The 21600-nt window shown below is 43.6% G+C and overlaps 2 protein-coding genes and 1 long non-coding RNA gene across 9 annotated transcripts in view; 1 reads left to right on the top strand and 2 right to left on the bottom strand.

The window, feature by feature from the left end:
* The window catches only part of LOC147654646 (uncharacterized), an 837032-nt gene that overhangs the window by 183863 nt on the left and 631569 nt on the right, over positions 1-21600 (top strand). The window lies entirely within an intron of this gene.
* Positions 3192-8789, bottom strand: ADI1 (acireductone dioxygenase 1). The gene is made up of 4 exons (XM_086875943.1): positions 8599-8789; positions 8029-8148; positions 6296-6475; positions 3192-4614 (listed from the first exon to the last, which is right to left on the bottom strand). Exons 1-4 carry the CDS (start codon positions 8716-8718, stop codon positions 4483-4485), a joined length of 552 nt encoding a protein of 183 aa, XP_086732069.1. The 5' UTR covers positions 8719-8789; the 3' UTR covers positions 3192-4482.
* RNASEH1 (ribonuclease H1) lies at positions 10964-21586 on the bottom strand. Of its 7 annotated transcripts, none has more exons than XM_086875935.1 (9): positions 18448-21586; positions 18124-18183; positions 17930-18054; positions 17274-17474; positions 16613-16712; positions 16086-16140; positions 14963-15047; positions 13373-13497; positions 10964-11435 (listed from the first exon to the last, which is right to left on the bottom strand). In XM_086875935.1, exons 2-9 carry the CDS (start codon positions 18171-18173, stop codon positions 11349-11351), a joined length of 828 nt encoding a protein of 275 aa, XP_086732061.1. In that variant the 5' UTR covers positions 18174-18183; positions 18448-21586; the 3' UTR covers positions 10964-11348. The 7 variants fall into 7 exon arrangements, with proteins under 7 accessions (XP_086732061.1, XP_086732062.1, XP_086732065.1 ...); XM_086875936.1 differs by having other exon boundaries at positions 18506-21502; XM_086875939.1 differs by having other exon boundaries at positions 18549-21490.

The raw sequence follows: 21600 nt of genomic DNA, 5'->3' as shown, positions 1-21600 counted from the left end.
TTACCTTTTTGCAACCACACAAAATGTTTTGGGAATCAAGCTGTAAAATCACAATGAGTGCAGTAAATCAGATGAAATCTGCATCTTTGAGCCAGGAATATTTCAATTGTAACATCAATTCATCCCCCAATGAGTTGATATGTTTATTTGGCTGCAGGAAATAGAAGACAACTGGCAGTGACCCTATTCTCAGACTTCCTCCTCTATTTGGAGGAGGAAGGAGGGATTCTGAGAATTTCTATCATCCCTGGGATGTCATTTTTAATGCATATCTAAATAATGTCATTTTCAAGCATAGCACAAGTCAGGTCTGCAGCTTGGCCAAATACCTAAATCCACACTTTGGCTACAAAGAAATATTCAAAGCAGTGCTCAGCTTGCATCTCAGTATTTATGTGTGCTGGTGTTTGCCAGGTGATGACTGCCTTTGTCAGGAAACTCTCCCTTCTCATAAGTTCCTAGCTCAAACTAAGTCCTGGAATCAGAAACCCAGCAGGAGAGTGGCTCTTCTGCCAGCAGTAGCTCATACCCGATGCTCTGAGTACATGAAGATTTATACTTGTCAAGTTCAGCAGCCAGGACAGGCAGCTGCCAGCTCCCACAGCACAGCCCCTGCTCTCAGGCAGCCCAGGGCAAGACACTCACCCCACCAGCAACACTTCCCTTCACCTATTTTTAGGCCCTGCCAAGTGGATGTTACTAGTTAACTACAAACTGGCTGTGAAATGTCTTTTCATTAAAAAAATACAGCCAAAGAAACTTGCCCCAGGACATTTAATAAGGGAGTGCAGCCACCAGTTTGCCCACCTAAATTATTAAAAATCCTACTGTCCCTCCACAATTTGCACCGAGTCCCCTTCAGAAAAGCTGTCTCAAGATGTTCATGAGAAAATGGGGTATATGCCACTTGGGGAAAGTCTGGATTAAAGCAGAAAACAATACATAGGTAACAAAGAAAGCTATCTTTAAACATCTCAATTTGCTACCATTTCTCCTATTTTTTTATTTTTTTTTTAACTCTAATCCTGAAGGAACTGAAGTATTTCCTGTGCCTGTTAATGTTGCCAATATGATGTTGCTGGGACTACTTACATTTTCATACAACGTCAATATACCAAGATTTTCCACTAGCTGTAGTAAAACAGAACCATGTTTTTGGACCAAAAATAAACCTCACTTTGCACTTTTGGGGCAGGGAAGGAGGGGGAAGAAAAAACCACAAAAATAAACTACGTTTTTCATCTGAAGGAATGGAATACTCTCCTTCCCATCTCTCTGCTTTCTGGAATGTTTTCTATTAATATGAGCATTTTCTTTCTGCCCAGCTGTTTCTTCCCACTGTAATTTCCCACATAACCTCTTTGCAGGTGTGGAATCTTTATACCAGCCAGAAATTGCTTTCTTCCTGGCTGACAAAAACCACTTTCAGAGTGCAAAGCTTTCACCCTTCAAAGACACCTATAGCACTAAAGGGCATGGACTCCGAAGTGTTGACAGTCAGACCCCCACAGCCCCTGCCAGCTCTCAGCAGCAGAATGCATTGTGCTATGAAAATGATGAATGATCTCCAGTGGGGTGATCGTGTGTTATTTTGACAGCCAGAAGATGGGAGCTGTACTGGGTGTATATATTCCTCCAGAGAGGCAACAAAACAAGGTGGTTCAGTCCTGCTTCCCAGGTCACATCCTACATCAGCGAGCTGCTGAAAGCGATTGCTGCGGGCAGCCGCTTTACTATCCCTCCCTCATCACTGCTCCAAACTGTAAATCTCTCCCGAGGAGAATGCATTACCTGCTCTCTCTTCCAGGCTCCCCCTGCCTGTTAGGGGATGGCTGCTCTGTAAGTGGGGGTTCCTGAGGGCCCGTGCTGCTGCCCCACCTGTCCTTTTGCACAGAGAGATCAAAACAGAAAGGCCCATAGGAGGAATGAACAGTCTCACCTTGGCTTCTGTTAAAAAAAAAGGAAACAAGAGCTTAGGAGGGGGATGAATTAGATGGGATACCACAGACTGATACCAGCACCAGGAGAAAGCAGTCATTTTACCTTACATTCAGAAACCAAATTTTCTGTGGCATATAAATCAAAGGAATAAAATCTGCTGTAGGCAATAATTGTCATTTATTCCCGTAGTTGTACCTTGAAAAATCTCCAAAATTTGTTTTGGGAGCAGGAAGCCCCAGTGTGCTGTACAAGAGGACATTCAAGTGCTCCTTTCAGACAAGTGGCACACAAATCCCTGAGCCAGTAAGGCACATGTCACAGCACAGCCTCCCCCATGCGTGTCTGACTATAGTTAAACTTCCTCTTTGCTCGTAACATCGATTTTTCAGACAGGCTCATGGACTACGGCACAAAATCCAGTCCTGGCTGCATGGAGAGCTGGGTGAGCTTCAATTTTGCAAGCACGGGTTGTGCCTGCACCCCCTCCCACAAACTGAGCCCACACTGGCAGACTAAAGGATCAGCTGTGTCCCCACATCTCATCTAGCTTGCAACCCAAACCCCAGGAAACAACTTTTTTCTTCACCCTTTCCAACTTGTTAGTACAATTTCACTTCAAAATTGCAATTTCACTTTCAGAAACACTTAAAGAAATAAAAAAACTAGAAATGGTTAACAGTAATGCTGCTAAAAAAGTGAGAAAAATGCTGTTGCCTACTAAAGGGCTGTGTGCACACTCATAGGAAAGAACAGTGGGAAAGTTCAATTACCCAACATCTGCTACATTAGGAGAACCCAGGTAGGGCCATTTCAACCTCCTTTTAGAGCTGTTTATTTAGGAGACTGCAAGGCAGAAGCATGTATTACATCTGGCTGAAATCAGCACACAGGCTGCAACCAGCTCATCATCCACTGCGAATTGAAGCAAGCAGTACATCTGTCCAGCTGACAAAATTCATCACTGAGAAGAGCAAAATGCTCCACTGCCCATTGCTGGACATGTTCTGTGTAAGCACAAGGCACTTACTGAAAACCAACCTACTGTGCCTAAGCCTACTCTTCTCCCTCTCACAGCTGAAGAAACTGAGGCACAGTCAGTGATTTGTCCCATGTTACAGAACAAATCAATAACAGCACAAGGAATAAAAGCTGATTAATAATTACAGTAACACTGCTGTTCAATGGGTCCTAAATGTCAGCACAAGGAATAAAAAAATGAAAAAATAAAAAACAAAACCCAAAAACTCAACTAGGTCAAAATAATTTTATTAATAACTCCCAAGAACAAATTGCTACATTTTACTGAGAAAACCACAGCTTTATGTACCAGAGCTGCATACTAAAATGCTGATTATGCAAATTTATCTTATGAACATTTTTAGACAAGAATGAAGGAGGGTTTATTTTCTTTAATTAAAACCAGAATCCTACATAGTTCATTAGCATGGATTCTGAACAAAATTAATATTAATGTAGCCCACCTCTCACAATTCTACCTGCCAGAAATACCAAGGAAATAAAGGTTAGAAAATGGATTCCTGAGCAACTGTAAATGCAACTAGCTAATGTCACTGCAAGGCTGCTGGCGTCTTTGAAAGGTCACAGAGATCAGGAAAACCTTTTTGAGTGGAAAAAGGCAGATAATACTGCCACCTTCAAAAAGGCACAAAAGAAGATCTGGGGAACTGCAGGCTGCTCAGCCCTGCTTCAGTCCCCAGGAATGTTACAGAATAAGTCATTATGGAAGGTGTTCCAGGCACAAGAAATTCCAGGTGATGAGGAGCTATCAGTCAATGCCAATTCACCAAAGGCACATTTCGCTTGACACCAGCTGCCAGGGGCAATTGCTCTGTGGCAGAGGGCACATTCACCTTGACTCCAGCAAGGCTTTCACCTGTGTGTCCCACAGCAGCCTTGCAGCCTGACTAAGGATACAAACTACTGGGTGGATGAAGAACCTCGGGTCCCTTGGGCTCAAAACAGCCTGTGGTTCAAACTTAACTATCAGGGGGTTACAAGTGACATCCCTCAGTCACCAGAACTAGGGAAAAACATGTTGAACCTCATACTTAACGGATGGGAGCCCAGCCAAGGGTTTGTGCAGCCTGCAGAGGAGAAGGCTCAGAGACCCAACTACAACTTCCTACTAGAGCTGGGACTGTGAAGAAGACAGACCCAGACTCTCCTCAAACATGCAGTGAAAGGGCAACAGAAAACTGCAAACTGCAACCAGGGAGCCAGCCATGAAGAACAAATGCTTGGCCATGGGAGCAGCTAAGTGCTGGAACCAGTACCCAGAGAGGCTGTGGGACCTCCACCACCAGAGATCTCCAGAATTCAGGGTCTTGAACAACTTGGTCTAGCTTTAAAACTGGCACAGTAATTCACAGGGTTAGACTAAATGATCTCAAATAACCTTTCAATCTAAATTTTTCTATGATTCTGTGATTCCAATTTCCTATGTAAATACAGGTTTAATCAGTGAAAAGCAACAGGCACATTCATTCTGATGGGGATTCAGGATGTTCCACCTGTCAGGTCTCAGACACCATTATGTGCTTCTTCAGCCAAAAACTTCATATACTGTTTCCGAGCAGGAAAATCATCAGCTGGCCTGTTGTATGCAGTCCAGACGGGTTCTCCAACAAACAGCCTCATTGCCTTCACGTAATTCTGACAAAGAACAAGAAGAGACAAATAATTTAAGAGCTCCTTTTCAAGGCATCTTCATTCCAAAGTTAAGATTTAATCTGCACTTCTGCAGAAATTTTTGAAACTCTTTCATGATGGACTGAAAGCTTCACACGTTCCAGAAAATTATAGCACTATACTGCTGTTCCTGCTCTCAGCACCTGCAGCGGGAGACTCTGGCAGCTGTGCAGTGATACACTGTGTCATGATCAGTGCCTTTAGTTCAGGCAGAAGCAGGGCTTCTCCCTGTTTCAAAGAAACCAGAACTGTCCTGTCTTATGCAAACCTTTTGCACAGGATCCACAATACTCAGCAGTGCAGCATTTAAATCCTATTTACTCAGTTAAACAGCAGCAACCAGAGTACCCAAGATGTTTACACAATGCTTTTGGGGAATACCAGAAGCATCAAAGTCACAGCCATAAAACCTGAATGGGGAGTGCATAAACTACCCAAAAAATAATGCTTACAAGAAGTGAAAAGCCTCCAGATTCCAATAGGAAATGCTACACCCTCTAATACCAGCTAACCAAAAGTATGCCTGGTACAAGGTACAGCTGTGGCAGCAGAAGATGGGATTTTACATCCTGCAGAAGTGCTCACCATGGGGTGAGTTATGGGGAACTCTCCTCTTCTGTCCACTGCCACAGATTTAAACATTCTATAAAACATGGACAGATGACTATCTTACACCCAGGCATTCAGCAATGGTAAAAATAAAGTTAGGTACCAAAAGAACTTAGCTGCAAAATGACAAGGTCTAGAAGACCCTAAAGATTTAACTTTGAAGATGGCACTTTGGACTAAAGCTCCTGAAGTGAACAAACACTTAAAACTTCTTCGGGATACAATCATAATCCCACTTTGTCTATGTAAAGAAAAAGCCTGAGAATATTAAATGTAGCTTATTTGCTGTGGATCTCAAGATACACAAAGTCAAGTTTTTCACCAAAGAAGCATATCCCTTTTTCACACGCATGATAACTGTTATCTGGACAGCTGATACAAAACAAAACTATTCTCTTCATCAGAGATGCAGTTTCACCACACAGGAGACAACATGTGCTTCCCCATTTTTCAGGGGTAATGCCGAGGTTAGAAACATTTGTAAAAGCACACAAGAAGAGAAACATTGGCACTTAGTACTGGCCTATCTCACACTCCCACTGACAAAAATATCTTTCCAAGGAGGTCAGCACCTGTGAAGCCAGCATCCAGCTTAGCATCCAGTAGTTGCAAGTAGTGGCTCTGGACCCTTAAATCCTTCTTTCCCTGAAGATGAACTTAACACTTGCGAAAAATGTCACCGCTGGACACAGATATGTTCTTCTATCCCCACAAAAATACACAATAAGGCAATACAGAATGATCCATCTACACCTTGTCCACCCCAACTGACAGCTGGGGCAACTATGGGAGGGATAGCCCAAGGCTGGATATGCCACAGATATCACATGGCAATGACTTACAGCCGAGAAGCTCAATCTGTGACCTGGAGATGAAAGGTTCAGCTGCTGTGAATTATTTAGTATTTTTCATTCTCCTCCTTCATATTTAATATGTTTTGCTAATGAACTGAAAGTCTCAGGGCATGTAGTTACTAATGCCATGTATATTCACATGGATTTGTCATCAAACTTTACCGTAATCTACAACAACATACATTCTCATCCAGTGTAAATCGGTGATATATGCCAGCAGGGAGGGTTATCATATCTCCTTTTTCCATGGAAATCCGAATCCATTTGTCATCCTTGTCTCGAACATCAAAATAGCCAGATCCATCCAAGACATAGCGAATTTCATCATCGAGGTGTAAATGTTCCTCATAAAATGTTTTTATCTAGGAATAGCAAATATTCTGTAAAACTACAGAACATGGGAAAACCACAAAGAAATCTGGAAGAAACAGAGAGAAGCTGAGAAAGGCTTTCGAAGGGTAACTGTGTTTTAACTAACAGAGGAGACCAACATGGTTAGATGGCCAAGCCAGCCAGCTAGTCCCTGTATCAGGGCACATCTAAGCAGGCTCCTACATTTCCTTTGCAGGGCAGGAACTCCTCTGAGAAGAAACAGCAGCTCTAGCTGTACATAATAATTCTTTGAGTAACAGTAATGCTCACACCCATTTGAAAGAGAGATGGGTGGATTCAATCCCACTGAAGGATTTGGTCCTCGTACTTGCACAGTTTGATCATTCTATGCTTTTTTCCCCCCCCCCAACATGCAGCACCAAAACAAAGCCACAGATTATCTCCCCTCTTTTACACTTACATAGAGCTGAATTAGCTGCACAGGGTACTAGTACTGTCTGTGAAAATGCAGTTACTGCCAAACACAATCTGATGTAAACAGTGTGTCATGCCTGCCCACACATAGCGAGTTCCAGCTCCAGGCTCTCATCCGAGACAGTGGCAGAAACATTCTCTTTTTTCTGGAATGGCAAATTCTTCGTATGTGCACAGAACTTAAAGCACATTTTACAAGTTCAGTTAACAGAGACCCAAGAGGTTTAGTGCACAGTGAGCAGTGCAGTGCCAGGTACCATCATCACCTGCTCAGGTCTGGATGATATTTAGCCACACTTGTGCAGATGTTCTTGAGCCAGAAGTGATCCAGCACAGGAGGATGGACAAAAGTCCCTATGTCTTGTAATGACTGGCCCATCTTTCTATCAGATAGAACCTACCCAGGCCATCTACCTAATGAGTTACTACCTAATTCACCTTCTCACCAAGACAAAACCACTAGAACACAATGGGCTTAAAATAAACTGGTAAATGGAAATTTAATAAAAATATGAAAGTGTCATTGGGTTGCTGTCCTCAAGGCAGAGCAGCCAGCCAGCAGCACCTGGAGGCTGGGATGAGAAAGTTCCTTCTAGGAGGCTCACCTGAACAGTGTTAAACTGCTATGAAATTATCAAAGTACAAGCTCCCCAAGGTAAAAAAGTCTTATACAAAGGATGTATCCCTCCAATTCCATGGGGTTAACACTCACTTTAAAAAGACACATTATGCAAGCAGCCATTAGGACGGAAAAGCCTTCAAAGCCCAGACCCAGCTGGCAGCCACTTGTGTTCATCCCAGAGAGGCTCTCTGAGGACAGGTCAGCATTGGCAGAACTCTCCTGGTAGGAATCTTAGTTTTGAAATGACAGTGATGGAAATGATCCTCAAAACCTTTGAAGGCAATCTACAGAAGCAAAAGACCTCTGATATCTTTAAAATAATATCAAAAGTTCTTTTTTAATGCTCAGGACTTCGGTACAGGATGTATTTTAGACGTGGAAGCCTCATCCCTGTGTCCCGCTGGGCTGTGCAGGTATCACACGCTGGCCACACGCTCCAGCGGCAGACGGCTCGGAAACCCGCACTGAAAGCAAAGTTTCGCCTACCTTTTCCTCATAATTTGGAAGCTTGTCTTTATGTATGGTCACTATATCCATCCAAGAATAATTTTCTGCTCTCCGAATCTCTTTCAAGCATGGATCAGTCTCATAGTTATCAGCATCCAACTAAAAAAATAGGGAGAGGGAAAAGAGGAAAAAAGCCAAAAGCATTCGGACGCCATTGCTAAAGGCGGAACTCGGCGCACTCGTGGGAATCCCGAGGTGCCGGGGAGTGCCGGGGAGTGCCGGGGCGGGTCGGCCCCCGCGGGAGGAGCTGCCCCCAGGACACGGGGTGCCTGACCCGGCCCCCGCGGGAGGAGCTGCCCCAAGGACACGGGGTGCCTGCCCCCAGCCCCCGCGGGAGGAGCTGCCCCAAGGACACGGGGTGCCTGACCCGGCCCCCGCGGGAGGAGCTGCCCCAAGGACACGGGGTGCCAGCCCCCGGCTCCCCCCGCAGCTGCGTGCCCTCGGCGGGCGGCCGGTTCCGGCCCAGCTCCGCGCGGCTCAGTCCGGCCCCGCAGCTCCGCCCCGTCCCCTCGGTACCCCCCGGTCCCCCCGCCGTAGCCCCCTCCGTACCCTGCGGTACACCACGCCGAGGCGGCGCAGCTGCTCCAGGCTGACGGCGCGGTTGGGCCGCTGCCGATGCGGGGCTCGCTGGTCCTCCTGGGACTCGTCCATGTACCAGGCCTCCACCATCGCGCCGCCACAGCGCCCGCGGGGCCGGGCCGGCAGCGGGGCCGGGCCGGCAGCGGGGCCCGCCCCGGCGAGCTCCAGGGCCCGGCAGCGAGCGGGACGGGCCCGCCCCGCGGCCTGGGGCAGAGCGTTCCAGGGGCGGCATGGGCCGCTCCAAACACGCTGAACAGGGAGTCGTGTGGAGCTTTCGTTTGAGGAAACAGTTCCAGGCTGAGAGCCGAGTCTCCCCGAGAGACCGGCCGCAGCTCCGAGCTTCCCACCCGCAGCTGCCCCCCGGGGTAACCCGAGTGAACGGCCATAGTGTCTGCATCGGCCCCCGATGCAATGCTCTGACAGAACTTACTGGTACGTATCACGCTTAAAGGCCTGCACTGCAACCCCACAATATGTAAAAATAAAAAAGAAATTAGAAGAAAAATAAATAAAGTGGTTAGACATGCTTGCACAGGTAAACTTGTGTTGTCTCCATCCACGAGATAGATCCTCAGCATCCTCCCCGGGTGTGTCCCCTCCTGCCTCCACACTTCTGTGTCTGCCTGATTCTACATGGCAAATAAACCAACAGCTGGCTAAACACAATATAAGAATAGCCAGACAACTGAAACAATCCCACCTTAGAATTCTTCTTCCTAAAAAGTTTCTTGAAAGTGTCTCAACCACTACTATTCCAATTCTCACAAAAAGGTACCAGATCCCTTTAAGGTATTGTATTTATGTTTAAGCACTACTGGTTATCAAACAAGTATAGAAGCAGCTCAAGAAGCTTTAGGTGTGCTAGAAGCTGTGCTAAGGCACATGGAGGACGAGTAGCTGTTTTGGGACAGCCAGCATTGAATGTCGTGGCTGCTAAATGCCAATATTCTCCTCAAGATGCAGTTCTCTGAAAAATGACTTAGACATCCACCATCCTCTACAGACTCTCAAGTCCTTTTAAGAAGTACTATTTGCTTTCCATCCTTTAATCAGCCTTAATCCTGTAACCTTTATCTTGGCTGTCTTCTGTCCTGAATTTCCAGAATAAGAATAAACATTCATACCAAACTGATATAAAACTGTCCCATTAGATTTTCTATTATAATCTACCTATTAGATTAAGACAACCAAGTGGCCTAAATTTAGTATTACATGGTTTTTATGATTTACCCACTTACTATCTTACAGGTTTTCCAAAGCACCTGCTTCAAAAAAAGTACTGATTTCTGTGCAGTAAATATATATAATATGTAAGTTACTAGAAATCTGATCAGGGTGGTGGATCTTTTCCTTGCAGCCAAACTTCTGAAGAGATAACTGTGTGCATATATGCAAAGAAGCAGAGGGGGCCCAAGCAGTCCCCTCCTTACCCCTATTGATGAGCTTCAATGTGCAGTTTCAGATGAGAGAAAAAAAAATAAAAATCCTCACTGATCTATTAACTACTGGATAGCCAGTTTCCTCCTCCTACTACAAGCATGTGACTAAATATGTAAAACCTCATACTTTGCCTCAAGAAACATATTATAATGCATGAGAACTATTAAATAACAAAGTTCTGCAGCTCCAACCATCTGTACAGAAATATACATAAACATTCCAGTGACTCCCAGCTTAAGCCCTACTATTCAGTGGTATGAAGGTACTATATACAGACATTGACACAGACAACACAACAAACCTGTTTGCTTTTTTTTCCCTGTATACTTGTATAGAAAATAAACCCATGTTGATTACTGGTAATTACTCTCCAATTCAAGTGCACATTAGCCATTCCATTAATCTCATAATTGACTGAAAAAATAAAGTCAAGCACTTGAGATCCGGAAGGTATGGAGAACTTATCTTCCAGTCCCATTTCAGATTAAATGGTCAATTACCACCTCTGGGACAACACTGAAGAGAAACTAACAATGCTAACAAGAACCAGTATGCATAAAAAAAAGTACTTAATGGAAACAGGAAGCCAGAGACGTAGAGTTTGGACATGAATCAGGGAGAACAGTAAAAACTCATTGTTCAAATTTTTTTGTGACCTGGCTTTTTTTTTGTTCATGCTTCCCTGCAAAATAACATGATAAAAGAAAGCTATTGATGCTGTAGCCGACACTGAGGCACACACAGGTCAGTATTACAGGCCCATCTGTGGAGCAGTTACTGCCAGTACCAGAATGCTAGAGCAGACCAATGGACTTCTGTGTTAGGTCCTACCAAATAAACCAACCCCAAAGTCTGTTCCAGCCCCAGCTATTTTGGGCTGCAATATATACCTCTGTACAAAAGAAAAATAATTTATTTCACTGAGAGGAAAATACAGAACACTTTGATTTAAAATTACTTCTTCAGAAGCCTGTCTTTAAGATGAATTCTTAAGTATACAGGACAGCTAAAATCACTGACCACAACCCTTCCAATAGATGGAGAAAAAAACAAATACTCAGTATCATCAACTAAATATTGTCTCAATTGTAAAACAAATGCAATAGAAGAAAATGTGGGGTTTTCTTTCCCAGAAGTAGGCTTGTATTTAGTGCTCCAGGCCAGAAAGAAATACAGCTCGAAGTTTAACTCCAAAATAATTACAGCAGTTCAAGTTGTTGCTGTCATGTTAGGCCTCTTCCTTCCTTCCTGACTAGGCAAAAGCCTCTAGTCCCAGAACATCAGCACTTTTGCTTACGAGCTCCTTCTCTTGCTAGTCTATCAGCTTCTTCATTTCCTTGGAAGCCAGCATGACCAGGAATATGCATCTGTCAGGACAAAATATAGGAGTGTTAGATATGGAAGAAACCAGGAAGAAAGTAGATATGTGAAATTTGATCTGTCACTGATAGTACAGGAGCACCTCCTCAGAGGTCCCCACCTACTATTTAGCCCTTAGGTTTTCTTTGCAGGGATTTTCACTGTCTCACTCTAAGGAAACTCTTGCCAAACTGTGAAAATCATCTTTATGGGAATTAGTGAAAAGCGTAAGGACCAGCTAAGTTACCCTTTAAGAAATGCAGACAACAGCTCCAATTCAAAATTCCCACCTTCCTGCATTCAGTGCTTAAATGGAGTTAATCCTTCCCCAAAAGCCAAAGACCTCTATTCCACTAAAAGCCTCGGTAGTTACAGCACTCAAGATACATACATAGGATATTAAAAGATCCTCTAAATTTTCAGATATCTTAATTGCCCATCGATCAATCAGGAACTGAAAAAAACTTTACACTCTAAGCCCATCCTTGCCACAAGTAAGGGTGGAGTAGGAAGGTGAGGAAGAAAACCAAGCTTGCTATTTGACAAGATCTGAGAGGGGACAAACATGAAGTGTGTGTGAAGTGACTTAAGATTTACATGGCAAGGTTTTGGTATCGCATGGGGGTCTGTAAATGTGGACTCTGAAAAGACACCAGCAGTGCACCCTACATGAGAGAGAGCCAGATCCAGACAGCTCCAAAAGGGACCTACAGTTTGACACAGCTAAGCCCAAGTAAGTAAGCCCACCAAGTAACTTACCCCCTAAGTAAGCCCACCAGCAAAACTGATGGCTCTTCTGTGATAACATGTTTAAGAAAGGGTAGAAATGCTACACAGTGGCCAGAGAAATAAGTGAGAATATGTGAGAGGAACAGCTCTGCAGACACCAAGGTCAGTGCTGAAGGAGGAAGTCCTCCAGGCACCTGAGCAGAGAATCCCCTGCAGTCTGTGGTGCAGAACACTGTCAGTTAGCCTGTCCCCCTTACAGCCCAGGGAGGGCCACAGTGGAGCAGATTCACCTGCAGCCCATGGAGGACTCTGTATGCATACACTCCTGAAATAAAATTCTTCACACCTTTCTTAAGAGATTCAGGTTTAAGAACGGTGCATAAAGGATTATCTTTTAATTATCTAAAGTATTCGAAATAACAATTGAACTTAGTTGGTCTTTAAAATTTTACACTTTCTCCTCAACAGAAAACAGGAATCACTAAAGAAAATCCAGTCAGCCTGTAATTGTACTCATTTTCCCAAAACAAGTCTTATACCATTATTGGGCTAAAATTTAAGAGGTGAAGGAATATATTCCCTAAAGTGTTAAGTACTGATATTAGAGGTTACAGAAAAAACACATCTTACCAGAAATACCTGTAAAGAAGTTGATTTACTTCTTTACCAGAGAGCAAAACAATTTTAAAATTGTTCTTTTAAAGACCTTCTCATACCAATTTTTCTTAGAAGAAACACAGTTAAGGCACAGAAAAGTAGAGTTAGTTTATTTGGGGTTACACACACTCAGTTTTCTCAGTTTAAAGACACTCATGTGATTGAGTTACTCCAACAAACCAGCATCCTAAAGAGTTTTGAAAAGCAAATACAGAAACTCAGCTATGACACAAAACCAGTTAAATTCTAAGGTTAGATTTCCAGGAACAGAAATTCCATCTACTAACAGCACTAATAAACTAAAAATAACTATTGCAAGCATTTTCTAAGCAGTAATATGAAACAGGAAACATACAAATACTCATTTAAATAAATGAAATACTGGTTCCAAGAATCTAGGTTATGTTTCTAATTTGCCTTAAACACAAGTGGCTTCTCTGTATTGCAGTTTTACTTGAGGATGTACAATATTATGCTCTACAAAGGTCTTAGTTATGATCGCACTTTTAAGTTTCTACCAGAAACATGTTAAAGATGTCATTAAAAATAAGAAACTTACCCACTGAATTTCTATGTCTTTTGCTAGATTATCAAGTCTTTCAAAATCTTCTTTATTTATTACACTTCCTCCTGAACTTGTTCTCCAACCATTTGTTTTCCAGTTGTCAACCCAGCTCGTAATACCTGTGCAAAGCAGAGTATCACCATGAGAGTGCTATTAAAGAAGCCAGCAAGGATCAAGATGAAGCCAACAGTCTTTTAATAAGACATTCATTACCTCTGTACAAAGTCTCAGGTAAAAACACTGAAGACAAAAGAAAATTATTGTTTGGTTCTCTGCTGCTGTCTTTCAGGATTGTATTTTTTTCATTATTACCTGAATTACCCAACCATGCTTTTCCAAACAGATGTTTAATTTAAAGACTATAGTCTAACATATGCATAGTACACAAATTCTCATTAACTTCAATAAACTGAAGCTAAGGATTTGCTTGAGGATACAGTAAGCAAAGCCTACTGCTTGCCAGAGAATTTTCTGTATTACACCTTAAGTAAGGATTTTTTTTTTTTTTAATATCTTTGCTGGTGTGGACAATGTAAGACATCCTTACTGCTTTCATGACCTGAACCAAATAGGAAATCTCCAATCTTGCCCACAAAACCTCCTAAAAACCAAATTCTATTCATTTGTACTTAACTGTAAGACTCCTTCTCTGGAATTTTTAAATAGTAACTCCTAGACACATCTACAAATTAACTTTGGTTAAACAAGAATGGAACCTGCACCTCAGTGACCCAAAATGCAAAATGAAGAGAGAAACAAAATGCAAAACCACGGAGACTAAGACAAAAGCAAAAATAGCAACATAGAATTTTCAACCTTAAGTTGCACTAAGTTTTTGTTTAATGTGATTTCAAAAAAACCCTCACAAAATCAAATCTCCAAAGTGATCTGGAAACAACAAAAACATGTACTGTCTTTGTAAAATGTAGGAAAAAAACCAGAAAAAAATACTTATGCAGTTACAGATTATCAAAGGAACAAAATCTGAAAATCTTGAGGAAAGAGGAAGAAGTTTTTTTCAGAAATTAAGTCCTATTGGCTGCTTCATATGGAATTTATAGAGAATAAAATTAAGTTTTCCAGGTCTTTGAATACATACTCTGAGCACATATATCTGGCTAGGCTTCCAGTGTAGGCTAAAAGCTTTGGAACCAAGAGAACTTGAATGCACTTCACAGGTGTGTGTGCTAAAGACAGCTTCTCCAATACAAGCAAAACAACGAAAACTCTACAGGTTACCACACCAACTTCCAAGTAGTTTCCCGAGTACAGCCTTAACAGCCTATACATGAAAGGCATTTTTTCTAATTTTTGTGTCACACTGAACACCTCAAGACACAAAACCTGCTGTTATTTCTGTCAGTATTTACTCTAACAGACACTTTGACTCTACTTCTATGTCATGCTGTTAGCAGGCAATGTCTGATACTCCAAAGTTTTCACCCAAGCAGTCATGAGTGATAAGTTATGCATGGTCTTCCTTACATTCCTCTTTCCAGGACTCAGAATGTTCTGTGAGTCTTAACATAATGAAAAAGCATGTAGTGTCTTTAAGGATCAGGAAAATTACAATTGTTAACTTACCATTAATTGTAAATTTGCTATCAGTGTAGATTATTAACTTCTTGATGTTTTGACTCTTGGCTTGCTCTATTGCTTTGCAGGCTGCCTTAAGAACATTTCAAAACAACCACAGTTCAGAAAGGATTTTGACCACATGGAATTAAAATACCAACAAAGTACCTGATGCTAACACAGAACTACAGACTATTACTGTAACCTCTCCACCAATGGTTATCAACATGTTTTAGAGTAGAGGATCCCAAAATTGTGTATTGCAGATAATAACTTTATGATTCAGGCAGAGAGACAAGGACTTAAAGTTGGCAAACAAAAACCTCATAACATTCTGATATTGAACTCTCTGCTGAAAAAGTAGCTCTCTGACCTGCTTTCTAACTATCAAAACCTCTAACAGCACCAAGGCATTTTTTCCAAAACTCTGAGGAAGAAGAATTCATATCAGTTCCAACAGTCTGGAAGCCTTAATAGGTTTGGTTCGTTTTTGTTTTTTTTGTGCTCTGAAATGTAACAAGGAGAAGTGGTTGGGTGTGGATGTAGAACTGAAAACCTCTTTAGTGACAAGTCTGACCACTGGCACACCAATACCACCTCCAAAATGAACCTTGTAGTTTCAGTTCAGCTCATCTCCAAACATGGAGTGTAGGATAGCTGCAATATCATAATTAAGAGGAGACAAGAAGACTAAATCAGCTGTTGCCAACAGAAGTTAGTTAGGAGCCTAGAATTGTTTTTTATATTTATCTAAGGATTATGATACTCTGGTCCTGCATCATAAGAAGCTAACTCTCCTCTTAACCAATACTCAGCAGCCCTCACTCTAAGGTCAGAAACATACACATTAAAAATGCAAGACAATCTACACAGATTGGAGAGCCAGACTTTCCTAATGTAGGGCTTTTTAAATAGCTGTGTTTGGTGACATTTGGGAATTCTCAAGGTGAATTACCTAGTTCAAAGCCAGTAAAATCTAATAAAACTCTGTTTGAAGTCATAACTCTGAGTATGTTGCACACTTCCCTTAGAGCTCCATAATGGTTTCTGGAAACCAGAGTTGAAATAGGCATGTTACTGCATGCAGCTGCAGTCTAACATGGAGATGCATTTCAGGACATTTGCTACTTACATGGATTTCTGCTCTTTGATTAGTCTGCCGTCCAGGAAGTCTTTCACTGGTATTTCTGTATCCAAAGAACAAATAGTAGATTAGTTATCCCAAGTATTGAGAATAGTGTATAATGGCTGCACGTTAAAAGAAATAAAGACAAGAGTGGGTTTTTTTTATAAAAAAGGATGAATGGATATTCTAGCTTTAGCTTTCCCCTGCATAGAGCAACCTACATATCTGGACCTGACATCAATGTGACATTACATTTATCATATTCTGTGCACACACACTTCTATTTTAATTCTATTTTGCCACATTACTTGAATACTAGCTTCAGCCCCCCAAAACATTATTACCAGTTGATTTTTCCCAGAGAGGCTGCTTTCTTTGTTCTTCTCAGTATCTCCTGACTCAGTCTCCTAACACTGTCATTATAAGTCTCAACAACAGAGCTTTATATTAAAAGAAGGCTGGTATTGTAAATCACAAAAAAAACAAACAGAACATATTAATAGAAAAAGAAACAAAACCATTGAGCTACTTACAAAGGGTGGCCTGGTCCCCAGTAGACACCTATTCCAGCACGTGCTCTGTTACGTCCATTACCAGTGCAACAACCATCTGTATAAACAACTGCAAAGTCACCTACAAAAAAATTACCAAAATCAAAGTTGAAGCACTTCTTCAAAAACACTGACTACTTAAGATAGAATAAATGTTTGCCAGTATATTCATCCCCAAAACTTCCCTCCCCAGAGCCCTTCCAAATGGTAACTGCAGAAGCCATGTGAATTAGCAGCACAGAACACCACAGGTCCCACTGCAGCTGGACACCCTCACTGCTACCAAACCAGTCAGCCTCAAGAACTTCTTCCCCAAGTCCCATACTTCTCACTACAGTTCATATCTTCCTCAAAACTTCCCAGCTAGATCCAAACATTTAAATATAGTCTGTAGCCCAGTCACTCCAAAAAATCACACCTTTAACAATATGATTATCTATTCATATCAGTTAAGACCAATCAAAATCACACTGAAAGACAATGTAAACAAATAGATCATGGTTCATATTTTCATTTCAAAAAGAAATAACAGGCCTGATGCTGCCATAAACAAACCTCCCTAAAAATTTTCTAGTAGTTTCACTTGTTGCTTGTCAGAAAATAAACAAATGGAAATAATTAAAGGAATGATTAAAGACCTCACCCATATATGAAAGCTTATCTTCTTTGACTGGTAGTGCTGGGCACACTGAGTGTACTTCATCATGTTTTACACGCTTTGCAATCTGCTCTTCATTTGTAGACTGTTCATATGGCCTTTTACATGTACTGCAACAAACGGTATTTAATTCTGGTTCCTCTCTCTGGCTGCTTTCTTGTGTTACAACTGGAAGTCCAAATGTTTCTTAAAAAAAAAAACAAAACAAAAGGAAGTTCAGCAAAATCAAGTTTTATTTGAAGAGACTACTTCTAAAGACAGCAGTTGTAGGCAGCTATTAGCAACGTTAGTCCATTATCCACCACCACCCCAAAATTATTATCGAAAAAAAAAAAAAATACACCACTCATTCTTCATCCTAAATAAAACCGAAAACGAAACAGACGTACAACGTCCCTCACAGCTTAACACGGTCATGGAACAAATAACGCTCTCCAAACACCCACAGAAGCACTTTCACTGCACTGGCACAACCATGGCCCTGCCCGGAGGCCATCGCCACGGCGCTGCGCCAGCGGCAAGGAACGAGCAGGGGCTGGTGCCGCGTTTCGGCAGCAGCCGCAGCTCTGGGACAGCCCCCGTGCGTGCCCCGAACCCCGGCGGGATGCTCGCCCGCCCTCCTTCCCCTGCTCCCTCCCTACCTGCGGGCTCGGATTGCTGCGGCCCCAGGAGGCCGGCGCGCACGAAGGTCCAGGCATCCTTCTCGCTGGAGAATTTCTTGAAACTAGCGGAGGGGAACTTGTTCACCTGCTCCTGGCACTCCGCCCTGCAACAGAGCGGGCAGCGGTGAGGCCGGGCAGGGCGGGCTCCACGCTCCACCACATCCCTTACTCACCAGGTGCGGAAAACGCCAGTCCGCCGGCCCTTGCGCACCGCGTAGAACATGGAGCCGCTCCTGGGGACAAAACAGGAGTGGCTGAGCACGGCCACAAGCCAGCGCAGCATCGCGCGCCCCCGCCGCCATCAGCGCCCCCACCCCTCACCCACCCCGGCACCGCCGCGCCTGCGCGGCCGCCGCGCTCACGGCAGCGCCGAGGCCTCCTACGGGCCGCCAGAGAGGCCAAACTACCAGAAAAGCCCACCGGGTTTTTGTATGGCTTGGCTTTTTTAATTGGTTGGTTTTGTTCCCTCCCCCCACTAATAATAGTATTTTAAAAACCTAAATCAGCTCTTGTTTGCGGCATGGGGGATGGGGTGTGTGAGGTCGCAGCACAAACCAGCTCGTTCTGGAAGCCCCATTTGCTAAAAGGCAAAGGAGACCTCTCAGGTGCGTTGGCACGTTTAGCACGTCCAAGAGGCTGGAGCTGAACAAGGTCGGTAATTGTTTCTCATCGTGCTGTCCAGGCGCCAGGTGCGTGTGTTCCAGGTGAGCCCCGTGTAGAGGTGGTCTCTGGAGTGAGGAGAAACACCTTCAGGAAATCGCAGAGTCCTTAGGGTTGGGAGGAACCTCTGGAGACAATCTGCCATGGCAGGGTCAGCTGGTGCAGGTGACTCAGGGGCATGTCCTGGTGGGTTTTGAATGTCTCTAGAGAGGGAAACTCCACGACCTCCCCAGGCAGCTGCCACTTTCAGTGTAAAAAAAGTTCTTCCTCGTGTTGAGGTGAAACTTTTCATGTTTTAGTTTATGGCCACTGCTTCTTGTCCTATTACTGAGCATCACCAAAAAGAGTCTGGCACCATCCTCTTAGCATCTGGATTGTCATGTACTGGGAGACCAAAGCTGGGAGCTGGGTGTGTACCAAATTCAGTACCTCAGCTTCTGACAAGATCAAAGTAGCAATGATGGGGCACTGATGTGGCCACCTCCAGAAACAGCCCAAGGTATCCAAGGTGCTATTGCACTTCCCTCATAGGTCTAATACAGCTCCCTGTGACAAAGCTGACCATGTACTGCCAGAGCTGCAGTGCTGTGTTCAGATTTACAAGGGTGGCCCAGTAAAATGCCAAGAATGCGAAACACTGGGGTTAATTTTGCCTTCTGTTGCAAAACCAACAAATGGGCTCAACATTATTCATAATTACTATACATATTTGTTGGATAATACTTCTCTTAAAAAAAACCCCAAACCCAAAGAGCTCATATTTGATGTGGTGGGCCTTGGTGGAACAGAGAAACAACTTGGTCAGGATTGTATTAAATATATAACTACTGCATTTTCCTTGTTTCTTCCAACATATTCATGAGACTTCATATACTCATAGCACCCTATTGCTGTTGGGATACTTTTGTGACACATCTGACTAATTTATTCTTTCTGCTTGTTCACTGTGCCCATTCTGAGATTGCATGGCACAAGAACCTTCTTAGTTACATTACTTTGTAATGACATAACAACTTTTGAAGATCACAGGTCCACAGTGATTCTTAAAATCCTGACAGATATTTTCAATACTAGGCATTATTGGTACCAAGCACCAAGATCTTGACACTCTACATCCTTCTTCTAACATAAATTCAGTGTCCAAAAGGAAACATCTCTCTACACATTTTTTTCTCATTGCTGTTATGCAGCATCTTGGTCAGTTCAGTAGCAATCAAAGCATGGAGATGGGAAGCTGCAGATAGTCTCATTGCATCTTTATTCATTAATGCTCTGAACAGTCATGTTTTGATCCATCCACATGTCACCTGTTCTTTCTCCCTCTCATGAATGGCTTCTCAGTACAAACTGAGTGCATACTGATGAGATGATCCCTTGTTATCTTTCTTTTTGGTACTCTGCAAGTAGGTCCCGATCACTGTTGTTTAGCCAATCCAAATATCTATAAATACTAATCCTGGTCATCAGTATGAGCTGAGCAATTTTTCCCATTCATTGAATTAATGCTAGGAAAGAAGAGTGACTTGGGAGAAAAATGGGCACCAAACAATCTGATTTTCTGGCTATGATAAATTTAGTGAAAAACCACAAATGTTAGACGACATGATGAGCTGCCTTTTGCAGATGCTAAGGTTGTTTAGTCTGGGATGTTGGTGTCTTTGTGAGTTTTTTGTTTACAAGAGCTTATTACTCCACTATTGCATTCTGTAAAGTAACAGACTACGCACGGCATTACATGGTAATAACAAATGTGTTTGTACAAGCTTAAACTGGCTGCTCTTAGGGTAATCCAGGGAATCTAAACACAGAACTAATGCTCTGAACCTCATTTCTGGACCTAACATCGCTGGACATGAGTCCAGAGTTGCACACCTGCCTCCAAGTGGGACTTTCCCTTGAGCAAGAAATCCAAATCAGCCAACAGGGAAGTGTCAAGTGTTTTTTGTCAAGGCAAGGTTTTGGCTCCACTTCAGATACATATACAGCCAGGTGCTTTTACTTCAATCAACAAGCATGTCACTTTTGAAATTAAAAGTACAGCTTATTCTATTTATCAGTGTGCAAGTGTTACTAGAGTCTTCTTTGTTAGATAATAACACAATATATAATAACGAATGCTTCCACTGATGGCAGATTATGTTGAGCCCAGAACTCTCATCTTGAATTAGTACCTGAACACAGCTGAGGACTCATGGATTATTTCCAGTCTAGTGACAGTCTGGTAACTGTGATCACTGCGAGACTGTTTCAGCGGAAGCAACTGAGAGGTCACGTTTACAGAGGCAAACAAAAACCAAAGCCAGGCTGCCCTGTGCTGGCAGGCGATCGCCCACACCCGCGGGTTGCCAGCACGCTCCCTGGCATGGTTTTGGCCGTGGCTCTCCAGCACAATGCCTCGCTGCAGGCCAGGGGTCACTGTGCCAGCAGTGCTCCCGTCTCTTCCACCTTGAAAGGACTGAACGTCAGGGTGAACTCCCACACCGCTGAATTAATGTGGAGGGCAAGGAAAAACACCATCCGCTGTCCCACTGTTGTTCGGGCGGTGGCTGCTGCCGTCCTGCACAGCCCTGGCAGGAGGGAGGGGCAGAGAGGGAGCTCCGCGGCGCAGGCACAGCAAACGGAGCGCACCGCGGGACCGAGATTCTGTTCTGGCGGCTCTTCACATCAGCGGCATTTCGGCACCAGAGGCCGAGAGTTCCGCCTGGGAGAGGTGCGGCGGGGGCGGCCCACGACGAAGACCCGGTGTAACAGCGAGGGACAGAGCAGAGCAGCCTTTCCATCCCTCTTCTTCGCTCCCTGCTGCAGGAAGCGCTAAAGGCTTAGGCGGGACGGGAGTGCAGCTCCCACCGCCCGCCGCGCTGCCGCTCCACGGCACTGCGCATGTGCCAGCCCGCGCCAGGACTGTGAATGTCCGCTCGAGCTTCGCTGCAGTGCCTTGGTCTCGTGTTCGCAGCGCCCGCGCTTGCCCTTCTTCCTGTTCTGGCTTCACT

This window comes from Cyanistes caeruleus, chromosome 2 (assembly GCF_971803275.1).
Source record: "Cyanistes caeruleus chromosome 2, bCyaCae1.hap1.1, whole genome shotgun sequence".
NCBI lineage: Eukaryota > Metazoa > Chordata > Aves > Passeriformes > Paridae > Cyanistes > Cyanistes caeruleus.
Note: the sequence above shows the minus strand (reverse complement) of the source record. Positions and strands in the feature narration are given on the sequence as shown.